Below are 13,027 nucleotides of genomic sequence, written 5' to 3'. Positions count from 1 at the left end.
TCATTCATTACTTCGACCAGCACGGTGCTCGTACTGTACCTGGATACCTTAGGCAGGGTTCACTGGCGCCGACCAACGCGGCGCGGGATCACTTTCATATCACGGCTTCAACCTTCTTGGCCCTATCGTGCCTTGATATTCCATATTACTGACAACTGCACCTTCTTTCGCGCGGCAAAGCCATCATTACGGGATCGTGTCCCTTCCTATGGCCCTGGCCCTCTCTACAGAACTTCAATCGCGGAAAGGGAATAGGTTCGTTCACGCAGCCTGAAAAATAGTACTCTAAAGATCAGAAGTGCCTATACAGAACCTCGATTTCGCCTCGTTCCTGGCGGGGATTTGAGCTTCGCCTTTCGCGCACACTTCGCATACCTCTTATATATGTGCGCCTCCTCATCCGCCTCTAACAGTCACGCCCTGATGCTTCGCGCCTTTGGCATCATGCATTCGGGCTGCGAGTGAGGGAACGAGCCGCACCTCTCCGAATCGCCTAGTCATTCACCACTGCGATAATGCGCTCCCAACCGCATCCGCAGGCGCAATTCGTGCCGATTGCCCCCCATTTTGATCTCGCCGCCCTGGTCGAAAGCACGCCCAACTTCGACTATGTAACTAGGCTTCCAGTCGAGAAGTTGAGGGAGCATTCCATCCACGACTTTGAGGCCTTGGTTCTCGCGGTTGTCATTCAGAGCGGGAAGCCATTGGTCATCGAAGGGTGGGGAGACAGCTTGCCTCCATGGCTATTTAATATCGATTGGCTTGAGGGGAAATGGGGGACTAAGCGTGAGTGAGGTGGTTTATATGTTGTAGACTAAACTTGGACTGACTGGATTTGTAGCCGAGAAAGTTAGAGATATACCTAATACCGTTGATATCCCAATGACCATGGGCCACTACTTGAGGTCGATGCACCAGCTTACGAACCAATTCTCCTCCTCCAACTATCGGGACCCCAAACGACAGCGGTTGTACCTAAAGGATATCGATTGTCCCGATGCCTGGGCCGGCCACCTAAAACAAATGATGCCCGAGTCGGTATATTATCTCAACGAATGCATAGAGCCAAGGACTGGTGGAGATGGCGCAATACTGGAACCGAATGAATGGGGCCAGATGGGCTATGGGAAAGGCGTTGCTGCAGCCGGAGACTTGATGAGTAGCCTTCCACCGGATATGCGGGCCCTTAATATGATGTGCTACATTGGCCACGAAGGAACTTACACCCCAGCTCATCGAGAAATGTGCGCTAGTCTTGGTCAGAACATCATGGTTGAGGCTTCAAGAGAGAGTAATGGTGAGAAGGAAGGGACCTCGGTATGGTTCATGACGGAGACAAAAGAACGCGAACTGGTTTCAGAATATTTCTTATCGATGCTTGGACATGACATCGAGGTTGAAAAGCATTTTGCCCAAGTTAATGCGTGGAAGAAAGCTCCATTCAACGTTTGGGTTGTTGAGCAGAAGGTTGGCGACTTGATCCTTATTCCCCCTTTGGCCCCTCATCAAGTCTGGAACCGCGGAACACGAACCATGAAAGCCGCTTGGAACCGTACAACTGTGGACACCCTTGAATTGGCAATCCATGAAGCCCTCCCCCGTGCGCGAATGGTGTGTCGAGACGAGCAATATAAAAACAAGGCAATTATTTACTATACCCTTGTGAAGTATTATGGCCTACTTCAGAGAGATACTATCGAGCCTAAAATGTGCAAATATGGCCGCATAAAGCAACTGCTCGACGATTTCAAACGGCTGTTTCTGTTGTACACCGAGGTGTTAGTTAGCGAGATGTTCTCCCCTAAGCTTCCAGAAGAAACCGATGTGGAGCTGCTTCCCTATGATTCTAATGTCACTTGCTCATATTGCAGATGCAATATCTTCAATCGATTTCTCACCTGCAAATCATGCATCGAGTATGGCTCAGGTGGAGAGGAGGATACCTACGATATCTGTATGGACTGCTATGCCATGGGTCGCTCTTGTGCTTGCATTTCAAATCTGAAATGGGTTGAGCAATGGGACTGGTCAACTTTGGTGCAGAATTATGAAGAATGGCGCAACCTCGTAGTTCAATCTGACGGCTTTTTTGATATCCAAAGGTCTCCACAGCCTCTTGATATTGCGAGAAAACGTTATGGAAAGAAACCTATCGCTGAAGTTTGCCAACAGCAGTTGAAGCTCAGGCCTTGGAATGACATTAACAACCCTACTGTCCGCGATATCTCCCCTGGAATGTCCGATGTTGAACCTGAAGCCGACGACAAGGGGCGCGCAAAAAATAAGAAACGAGGGAAATTCTCCAAGATGGGAAGAAACAGGGTGACAGCAGTTAAGAACAAGACCCACACATGCCACATATGTTTCCACCATGACTGGAACTGGAAGCTCGCCTTCTGTACCACTTGCAACCGCGCATACTGTTATGGAGTACTGTGGCGAGCTTTTGACTTGATGCCGCAAACTGTTATGGAAGATAAAGATTGGCAGTGTCCGAAGTGCTTAAAGATATGTTCATGCGGGAAGTGTAGGAAAGATCCCGATCAAAAGCCTTACGCGCCAAAAGGCACACTACTCGGACATGACACAAGACTGGTGGCAGACTTCCGAAGCGTCGAGAGCCTTGTCGACTTCTCAAAGACAAACCTTGTTTGGCTTCGTGGAGATGGCGACTCTCATCCTCAGGAAACGTCAAGAATGAAGAAATTAAAAGAGAAGGCGGAAGCTGAAAAGGCTCGTACTGATGCTGTAAATACAAGTTACCTTGAGGATGGGCCTTCACAACAGCACCCGCTTGTGGGTGCTCCAGCGGAGATGGAAAATGGCGGTGCGGGCAATATGGATGATATTGATCCCGCACTTCTTGATATGGCGGAATCGAACTCAACTTCAATTCCCCAGGCTGATCTCCATTATCGCAGCCCATATCCTCCCGTAGGACCAACGGCCAACGGTGACGGTCCACCTCTCATCAATGGCGAGGATGCAAATCAACCACATAAATGGATGGACGGAAATTCCAATCTGGATGAATACAATGCTCATCATCATCAGGGGGCAACATATCCATCGAGGCTTCTAGATGCGGACGTTCCAATGTCTGCACCAATGGCTCCAATGGTAGAACCCCCTCCGTTGTACCCAGATCCGTCACGCATTGGTCAAAACCGTATGATGGGCGCCGGCTACTATCAGCAAAGTAGAAATACCACCGATAGGATTCTTTACACTCTTCCGGATATCAACGGCTCGGTTGCGTCTTCACAACCAGATCCCTCACAGAGCGAAAATATGGCTTTGTCAGATCTTCTAGCTCCACCCCCGGAAAGCCCAGGAACTCTCAAGAAACGCAAACGCACTGGAAGTGAGGACAAGGATGACTTGGAATTCTTTACGTCTAAACGTCAAAGGGAGCTCGCCAAGGCAAAGAAACAAGCCGGAACGGATAAGATCTCTCTGGATGTTTCACAACACCAAAAGCCTCGCCGCAGTCTTACTCAGCCGAAGGTCTATACCGACTTAGGTGAAGATGCTGTCCCAATCGAAGAGGACGAGGGGCATTCCGTTTTAGCCTCGAGATGGCGGAAGCCTCGCAAATCGAACGGTGGATTGGATAGTACTATCAAGGAAAAGAGTCATACAAGCAAGCAAGTCACCAAGGATAACCATGTATCTCCACCAACAAGACGAAGCCTCCGTTCGCTCCCGGCAAGTCTGGCAGGATCGCCAGCTGTGCAATCACCTAAAAGCAAGGCCGGCCGACAATCGGCGTGGCTGGCTCGAAAAAATGCCAAAGACTCTGGCGATGAATTTCCACAAGAACTCCTCTCACGAAATCGCCGTAGTCGTCTTTCCAGAGAGCATCGTTCTTCTCCAGCAAAAGAAATATTGTCCGCATCTGAAGATGAGGTTAATGGGGGTGCTGATGTTGACAGCCTCTTTGGGGAACCCCTTGAGAAAGAGAACGGTGTTGAACCTAATAACGATGGCAATGATAGTGAATCTGGCGGAGGGGAGGCCATCAAGCGTGCCTCTAAGGCCCATCCAAGTATTAATGTGGCAGATGGGGATGGAAATGATGACGACTTACCCGCACGAAAGAGACGAGGCCGGCCCCCTAAAAAAGCGCCACCGCAACGCCTATCATTCCCTGAACCATCGAAACCCTCTTCTGCCCCTCCTCTCTCGTTGAAAGAGAAATTAGCTTTGCGAGGCAGTAGGGCTCCCAAGATCGTAGCTGCCAAACAACGCAGCGACATAAAAAATAAACCCGACATCCCAAGCCCAAGGCCTACTCCAATGGTTCGGGAACGCATATTGAGAAGCCCTACCCCAGGAAGCTCTGTTGACGGAGGCAGCACCAAAAACCAATCACACCAACAAGCTTCCAGCACCATGCGCCCCAGGAACATTGTGTCAACACCAGCAGAGCCAATTAGAAAAGGCCCCACGGTTGTGAGACTAGCGAGCCCAGATTCGGGATCAGAGGTTACATTCAGTGATGTCTCTGTTAAGCCCGAGGTGCCTGACGTTTCCATCTCCCATGACTCCTCGGATGATAGTGATGCGAGCATTCCAGCTATCCCAGCTCCAGTCAAGAGAGCCCGTGGCCGGCCGTCTCTTGCAAGTAGGGGTATGGGTGAATTATCTAATAATAGAGGGTCTGTTCGAAGGGGTAGGGGCAGAGGAAGGGGAAGGGGACGGGGAAGGAAGACAATGTGAAGCTACCCTTCGACCGCGAATTAAATCATCGGCCTAGGCAGGTACAAGTACCGAGAGTCACCAACTGCGATGGGAGTTGCTCGCTGCCGTCAAGCTTTTGACAGGCTCAGCGATGTTATTTTATTCTCAGTTTTGGAGTGGTTAAGCTACCTCGGTAGTTAGTAGGGCGTGGGCCAAAAATGGTACTTCCTTGCAGAAATCTCTCCGATTGGAAGTCTTACTGCGTTGTACAAAGTAGAGATCAGAACAATGGGTATTTACCCGCTTCTAGTCAATAATAAATTCTCCAAACATTCAATATGAGCTTATAAGCAAGCCAGAGCTTATCCAATCGCTGAAAACTTGATTCATTTGGCCATCTACGCCGTTTCCTAAACTACAACGGAACCCGACTACAAAACGCCAGTTACACATGCAAAGGTATCACAAGGCTTTCATCTCTCACTGCCCCCTCTTCTTAAAGCTCCTCCCTTGTGTTGGCTGGCTCCCATACGCTCTCCGTCCCTGCGTCTTCTTATCCCTGCTCATGCTAGCACCCAACGTCAAATCCACCCTCGGCGGCGCCGTAAACCCGAATCCCTTGGCCACCTTCACCAAATCCAGTTTATGAACATCGAAAATCGTTCGCAGACTGTGGCTGGCATAGGCCTGTAGATAACTCCTGTAGCCTTCCTTGGCGCTCTTGTTCAAATAATAATTCTGGGAAATGAGTTTTTCGAGTTGTGACTGAACGTTTACGATTTTCTTGGCGGGGAAATCAAATTCAACGACGGGGACTCGGGCTTCTTTGAGGTGGGTTAGGAAACCGACTTCGCTCGGCTGGAGGAATAGGAGGGAGCGGCCTTTGCCGTTAGCGCCTCGTGCTGTGCGACCTACGCGGTGGATGTAGTCGCGAGGATCATCTGGGGGGTCTACTTGTAGGATCCAGTCGACGTCTGGGATCTGAAATAATGTCAGTGGGCTGTTCTAGGAGTATGGGATGAAGTGGGGGGTTACATCTAACCCTCTTGCTGCAACATCCGTGCAGATGAGAGTACCTTGCTTAGCATTACAGAATTCGAAGAATGTATTTGTGCGTTTTTGCTGTTTTTGCTTGCCGTGGAGGTCAAGGACTGGTAGGTCGATATAGTTGAGGAGCTCGGCGTGGTATTTTACACAAGCACAACTGGAGAGGAAAACGATGATCTTCTTCTTGAGATTGCGTTTGAGGAACGAGAAGAGGAGAAGGAACCGCTTGTCTGAGTCGCATATCACGTAGCCTTGCTCGAGGCCCTCAACAGTGCTGTGTTCCTTTTGGTGATCGACATTGATGTAGAGTGGTCCAGGCCGGAGGGATATCCGTGCCAGGTCTTCGACCTTGGTTGTTTGCGTGGCCGAAAATAACATTGTTTGCCGCTCGTCCTTCGGCAAGATCTTGACAATCTGTCTCATTTCGTCTTCAAACCCAATCTCTAAAATTCGGTCGGCCTCGTCAATGACTAGAGCCTTGAGATTTTTGAAGACGAATCCTTGGGTATTTTGCAAATGATCGAGCAGTCGACCAGGAGTGGCTATAATGAGATTGACACCCTTCGCAAGCTTCTCTGCCTCGGCCCTTCGATTGGCTCCTCCGATGACAATTCCATACGTCTGCGAGTGGTGCTTCATAAGCTCTCGTGCAACACCAAATATTTGAAGCGCCAGCTCCCTCGTCGGCGAGACGACAATCACACCAGTTCCATTCCGTGGCTTGAATCTTAATGCGCTAAGCATCTCTACTGCGGGGATCAAGAAAGCCAATGTCTTGCCAGAACCTGTCTTTGCAGCTCCAAGGACATCACGTCCGGCCAGTAGAGGTGGGATGCCTCGCTGCTGAATCTCCGTCATTGTCTCGAATTCCATGTCCTCTACAATTGCCTTCATGGTTTTCGCTGATAGATTCAATTCCGAAAACTTCTGTGCCTGGGTACCGGCATTGGGTAATGTGAGGTTCCCAGCACCACCCAGGTCTACATTTCCATCGATGGCTTGGCCATCTCCGTCGTTCGCTCCGTCCTCCTCAGCCTCTTGGCCCTCTTCATCTTCTGCCTCATTTGCGACAAGTCGATTGTCGAAATCTCGGGAAATTTCTTCTTCGAAATCTTCTTCGACTGGATCGCGGGCCTTCTTAGTCTTCTTTTGAGGTTTTTCGCTCTTCAAATCCTTCGCCTCGTGAACCTCCTCAACACCGCTTATAGAGATAGCTGCATCCTCTTTGCCACGCTTTGCATCTGCATGCTTCCTTTTCCGCTTCTTGTTGTGCAGTTCGGTAGGATCCATTGTTGTTTATTTTGCTGTTGTTCAGCTTTCCCCTCCGTCTCACAGGGAAAATAAATTTCGTTGCATGCAGATAATTTTGACGCTAAGATAAACGAAAATACGCTAACGTTATCAGTCACCTGACCAGTCACGTTATCACCTGACGTCGTGGCCAGCCAGAGCAAGACTTCACATCTGCAGCTGAAGAGCTGCCTAATTTATGTGTTCTATCCTGATCTAAGCCAAGCGGGGTTCCAGCGCTTAGATCTAGGTTTCATCCTTTTTCGAGACACTAAGAGCAAAATGCTTCCTAGGCAGCAATAATAGCTTCTCTAATCACCCAGAGTCATGCTACAAGGCAACTTCGGAATACATCGAGATATACGGGTGTAAAAGATCTTAGACCTATAGCTAATCATGTGTGGACGATACAGCTTGGCTTTGGTATGGGGGCAGCCTTAATTGCCTTGTTCCCATAGATGACATAGCTAACTGTTTCCAGCGGCCTTCCCAGGTCCGCGAATACTTGGAGAATGATGAGATGCCAGTGTACGAAGCTCCGGATGATGACGGTGCAAATGCTCCCCGCCAGAGCTACAACTTCGCACCGGGATACCATGGCATTGTGTACCGCGCAGAGAGACCTAATAGAGACCAACATCAAGACGGGGAGACGGAGCAACCTTCCAACAAAGACCATCTAGGGGAAGGTGGACAACAAGAAATCAGGTATAAACTGCAACAAATGACGTGGGGTCTGATACCTTCTTGGACCAAACGGAACCCTAATTATGGCTCCGTGATGAAGACAATAAACTGTCGCGATGACTCGCTGAGTAAGAGCGGCGGTATGTGGACGACGATGAAACAGAAGAAGCGTTGTGTTGTTGTGGCACAGGGGTTTTATGAATGGTTGAAAAAAGGCAAGGAAAAGCTGCCTCATTATGTGAAACGGAAGGATGGTCAGTTGATGTGCTTTGCTGGACTTTGGGACTGTGTTCAGTACGAAGGTAGTGTAACCAGTGCAACCTACCTGGCCGTTGCTGACTTACTTCAGGGGCTGAGGAGAGGCTCTATACCTATACGATCATAACTACAGATCCCAACAAACAACTCAAGTTCCTCCATGATCGGATGCCTGTAATTCTGGAGAATGGTTCCCAAGACTTGCGAACCTGGCTTGATCCAAATCGTACCTGGTCCAAGGAGCTTCAAAATCTCTTGAAGCCATTTGGTGGGGAGTTAGATATCTACCCTGTCAGCAAAGACGTTGGAAAGGTTGGCAATAACTCACCTACATTTATCGTTCCTCTCACAAGCAGTGAAAACAAATCCAATATTGCCAATTTCTTCATCAAGCCAGTTCCGAAGAAGGACGTAAAGATTAGTACATCGTCCAAGATAGAAGGCGAGGCGAGTGAGCCCTCGTCAGCCAAGCATGCACCAAAGGATGACCGCGAAGCTGGTGAGCATTCCGGGGCTGAAGACAACGCCCCGTTGCCTGTTCCGAGGAATGAGGCCAAGAAAGGCATGAAGCGAGAACTGGAGGATGTGCCTACCGAAAGAAATCCGCAGAAGGTTCAAAAAACTACCCGCAGGGATCGAAGTGCTACAAGCAACAAGTAATAAGATAACAAGTTTATCGGAGTTATAGGGGAAGGTTATGATGGCAAAACAAAACAAAGAACGGGAAAAGGCGTTGATCAGAGTTACTCGGAATGTGCCTTGTATTTGTCTGTCGAATTCGCAACAGTCCTCCAAATCTCGACAGAAACTCTTCTAGATGCATTTCCGAGTGCTCCACGCCCCCATCACCGGTAACCAGCGTTCAAAACAGCTCTCCAGCAGACACGCAACAAATGCTTCGCATGAAATCGTCCGCGTGCACATATCTCACGTCAGGTAGTCGGTACTATCTCTCATCTAGGCTTTATGATATTGTTTTATATCCATATCCTAAGTTGTGATATCCAAATGAGGACCTTGGTTATTGTTTCAAACAGATCCTTATTTTATCTAACGCTCTTAGAACTAGCACCTTATCTGTGAGGACATTTGCCTCCCGAACTCTGAACTTCGATAAGCTTTATCCAGCCCAAACTTCAGGACCCGGCGCAGTATACTTGTTTTATGTTAGGACTCAACTCCTTAAAATTTTGTTCCTCAACTTACTGCGGTGGGAATAGGATAGTTGATATTAATAAGGATGCCTGGGTCAGTAGCCTGTCCAAGTGTGAGTATTCAACCTTTTACATACACTTTGGGGGGTATATCTACCGAATAGCCTCCTGGCAACTTGATTGTTGGCGACGGTGTCGCTGTCCCTGAGCCAGTAACTTGGATCTGAGCGCAAGAGATGTAGAATTGAGCACCACCACTACTTTGAGCAACGTGCAGGGCTATATGTTCTACCCTCAGGAGGTATTGTCCGGGCGCTACAACTTGTAAGTAAATGGCCCATTTTGTACATGTCAATGGACTGACCCAGGCTTGACGGGAGTGTCAATGTATATTGCGCCACGTTGTCTGCCGTCCATTTCGGCTGGCTATTACCAAATGTGCCTGTGACGCTGGCAAGTTTCCCTCAATCGCCGCTTCCGTCGTACGTTGTTACATCTGCTGTGGTTGATTTTGAAATGTATACTTGCAAAGGCCCTTATCCCACGCTTAGCATTGTTCTTGCTTTTTGATAGGGGTATGCCAGGAAACCCTACCTGGGTGGTAGATGCTTTGATCAGCAGCGAAGCCGATCTGTGCGGCGGATTAGTGTCTGCGACAATATCATAAGTGGGCTTTTTCTCGACCTTTTGGCCTGTTTGAACTACTGCCACACTAGTATTTTGGGCTGCTCATCCTCCTGTATTACATCTAATATCGTTTGAAGTGACCGATCTCACAGGGGAGTTGAAATTGGTGTTTTGCCTGGAATTTATAATCAGAACTTGTCACTGATACTTTGAAGGTAAGCCCTACCTCACGTATTGGTAGTCTCCAGTCGTCTTTCCATTGACAATAAGATTGGGAAACCGATCTGTGAATTTGTCAGCAAGTTTCGTTTGAGTTCGCGATGGGTTTAGACTTGCAGTGAGCAGCAGCAACATCAAGGAATGCCGCGAGCGGAGCCAGCAAAGTTGTGATTGATTTCATTTTGGTATTTGCACAATTTCAAAATATATCGAAATAATTATAAGAGAAATATATCCACCGTGGACTCTCACAGCAAGAAGATGTCGTCTATTATCTAGTAATAGACCTTGTATCCGCCGTCATGTATTCCATACCTATCCGGCCCCTGGGATTTCCCCGGATTTTAATCTGAGGGGGGCCAAATTATTCCCAGTTTCTGGGCGCGGAAGTTTATTACATGTGATGTAACTATTATGCAGGCCGTGTTCCAGAATAAACGATGTTCGGTGTTCGGTGTTACATCTTAAGATAGCGTTTCATTGAGCCTACTATACAATATAGCACCCTTTTTCAGATTAACTTGTTAGGCTCGGGTTAATGAATTCGTGCGCTGAAGTCATCAAGAAGCTAGGGATATGCCGAAAAATCGGAATAGGAAATCATTTTTTATTTCAAATACCTTAATTTGACTTAATTTCCTTTTCATACCAGGTTGTCTGGGGTGGATTACGGGCTTCAATCACATCTGGTGATCGCATATGACCTACATGATAATCCAGGATGAGTCATAAATGGTGCATTATTAGCCTTAAGCCACTGCCGCCTATTAGGTAAGATTACAAGTTTTCGTCCCAGATATCGACGAACCCTTTATCACTTACCGCTTCTTCCTTATGAGTAGCTTTCCTATCTCTGGACAAGATATAGGTGTACTTTAAGGTGAGACTTTTGGGTTAAGGTATTTTGACCAAGCAATTGCTAGACCTAGGAGAGTAGACTATGTATAAAGTTCTCAAGCGGGGACTATATATTATACATCTCCTTGGCTATTTGCTCATTCAATGGAAATATCCGCAGCTTTCCTGAGAATCCCCCTTGTTCTACGATAGCATGTATACGGCGAGTAAGGTAACTAGCATCTAGCCACTAGCTCGTGCCAGACACGCTTTTACCAGCGAAGTGTCTTGCCAGTTATTCCCGCCTCCCGTTGGCGTTTCATTAAGCTCATATGTTGAACCGAAAGCTCCGGCCGCCCAGCCGATGTAACCAATATACACATCAGAGTTCGCACTACTCAGGCATCAGTCTCACATACGTAGTCAACTGATAGGGGAAGCCATACTTCAGGAATGCAATCTGCTGGCAAAGGTACTTTGCACAAGATGCTGTATTCCCACCGCCTGTTTCGCTGTTTATGGCTTGGCGGTTATTAGTTCGTAGCCAGTCTGCCAAAGGCTGGAAGGCATCCGCGATGTTATCCGTCACACATTCGGTGTGCGTCCCGCTGTTGTCGCTGTCGAGATACTTATGCACATCGAATATCAAATTCGTGAAGCTACCGTCTGGGTTTGTTACCTTGGCTAGGGCGGCAGCGGAACCGTTAGAAATGAACTTCCCTGCCGAAGTGTAATCGTTCCCAGGGAGGAGGACTATTAGGCCTTGTTAGCAATTTGTAGTTCTTCCTCCTTTGATATATCTCGCCAAGCAAAGCTTGATTAATATTTTAGCATAGGGGCGCCCACTCATTTGACTAGTTGCCCCAGTTCCCCGAATTGCCGTCACAACTTGCTGGACAGTATCCGCCCACTTGTCAATATCCACCTCATGGGGCTCATTCATTACCCCAAAGGCGATATTTGCCTGGCTCTTATATTTGGTCGCCAGCTGTGTCCATAAATTTACAAACTGCGCATTCGTTGGGCCACCCTGACCAATGATCTTGCCGTCCCATCGCGCATAATTATGGATATCGATGACACATGTAGCACCAGTTCTGAGACAGGCTTGTACCAACTGGTCATACTTGTCTGCATTGCCAGAATTCAATTGCCCTCCTAAATTGGAACCTGTGATATATTGCCAACCAACTGGAAGACGGAACATGTTCATATGGTCGTCTTTTAGGAAGTGATTCATTTGGCCGGCACCATCTGGGCCGCCGAGAGCTTGAAGTGGGGGGTTGACGTTTCTCAAGGTTTGAGAGCCATCTGTTGTACAACCAAAGTCGAAGCCAGCAATGTTAATACCCGCTGGTGGAGGTGATGTTAGTATTATGTTGATCCGGGACGGGTGGTAGGAACGAACCGTATTTCACGGTCCCATTTGCATCGACCGCTCGAGCTGTCAGAGGGCCGGTGGATGTTCTAGCTGGATATCATTGTTAGCAATTGGCACCAGCGGAGTTTCTATAATAATATGTAACACACTTCCCAACAGACCTAACCCTTGTTCGATCGGAAGAAATTAAGGATTTAGTAAACCTTACCAACACTGCTTCCTGGAAGTGCAGCTGCGCCACTGGCGAGCAAAACGCTCAAAGTTGTGAATCCCTTCATCTTGACACAAGCTGAAACAATCGATTGGAAGACGTTCAAGTAACTTGACAATGGCAACGCTATCATATACCAGAGAGGGGCAAGCAATGAAATATATACAATACGGAGTTTCAAGGATGGCTTTATCCATCGGCTTGTTGGGTGCTGATCAATTTTATCATCATCTACCGTGTCAAATTCCACGGAAATGGGGGATCTCACCCGAAAGTGATGGGCCCCGCAGATTGTACATGAAGTCTACTAGGAATTACAAACGTTTAAGCTTTCTAACAGGTCCGTATTAAGTTGAATCGTAAGTATTTCGGAAAAACAAGCATTAACAAGCTTTTTGGCATAAGCTTGATGAGGATTGTTTCGTTTATATTGTCTGGTGGGAGATCTTAGCCAGGAAAACGGGAGAAAGAGAGTTGTCAAGCATGAACTTTCAGGCGAGGGAGAGTAATAGATCGCTACGCCAAACAGATGACGCATATAAACAACACGTCCAATATTTCCCCGATAGCGCTGATAAGATTGGGCCGGAATAGATTGTCTTATATAAAGGGCTCAGGGATATAAGACCGGAA

General features: G+C 47.9%; 4 protein-coding genes across 4 annotated transcripts; 2 read left to right on the top strand and 2 right to left on the bottom strand.

Annotated features, from left to right (window-relative positions):
- Positions 1 to 515: 515 nt before the first annotated feature.
- On the top strand, positions 516 to 4,722 carry BP5553_03395 (uncharacterized protein; the record flags this gene model as incomplete). Its single annotated transcript, XM_032012018.1, has 2 exons — positions 516 to 786; positions 842 to 4,722. 2 exons carry the CDS (start codon positions 516 to 518, stop codon positions 4,720 to 4,722), a joined length of 4,152 nt encoding a protein of 1,383 aa, XP_031871711.1.
- Positions 4,723 to 5,163: 441 nt separating this feature from the next.
- On the bottom strand, positions 5,164 to 7,020 carry BP5553_03394 (putative ATP-dependent RNA helicase HAS1; the record flags this gene model as incomplete). Its single annotated transcript, XM_032012017.1, has 2 exons — positions 5,164 to 5,664; positions 5,719 to 7,020. 2 exons carry the CDS (start codon positions 7,018 to 7,020, stop codon positions 5,164 to 5,166), a joined length of 1,803 nt encoding a protein of 600 aa, XP_031871710.1.
- A 396-nt stretch (positions 7,021 to 7,416) lies between these two features.
- BP5553_03393 (DUF159-domain-containing protein) lies at positions 7,417 to 8,625 on the top strand (the record flags this gene model as incomplete). Its single annotated transcript, XM_032012016.1, has 3 exons — positions 7,417 to 7,443; positions 7,502 to 7,961; positions 8,057 to 8,625. 3 exons carry the CDS (start codon positions 7,417 to 7,419, stop codon positions 8,623 to 8,625), a joined length of 1,056 nt encoding a protein of 351 aa, XP_031871709.1.
- Positions 8,626 to 11,045: 2,420 nt separating this feature from the next.
- BP5553_03392 ((Trans)glycosidase) lies at positions 11,046 to 12,461 on the bottom strand (the record flags this gene model as incomplete). The annotated part of the gene is made up of 5 exons (XM_032012015.1): positions 11,046 to 11,196; positions 11,249 to 11,555; positions 11,649 to 12,155; positions 12,211 to 12,273; positions 12,392 to 12,461. The coding sequence occupies 5 exons, from the start codon at positions 12,459 to 12,461 to the stop codon at positions 11,046 to 11,048; spliced, it is 1,098 nt and encodes a 365-aa protein (XP_031871708.1).
- Between the last annotated feature and the right edge of the window lie 566 nt (positions 12,462 to 13,027).

This window comes from Venustampulla echinocandica (assembly GCF_003357145.1).
Source record: "Venustampulla echinocandica strain BP 5553 chromosome Unknown scaffold_1, whole genome shotgun sequence".
NCBI lineage: Eukaryota > Fungi > Ascomycota > Leotiomycetes > Helotiales > Pleuroascaceae > Venustampulla > Venustampulla echinocandica.
Note: the sequence above shows the minus strand (reverse complement) of the source record. Positions and strands in the feature narration are given on the sequence as shown.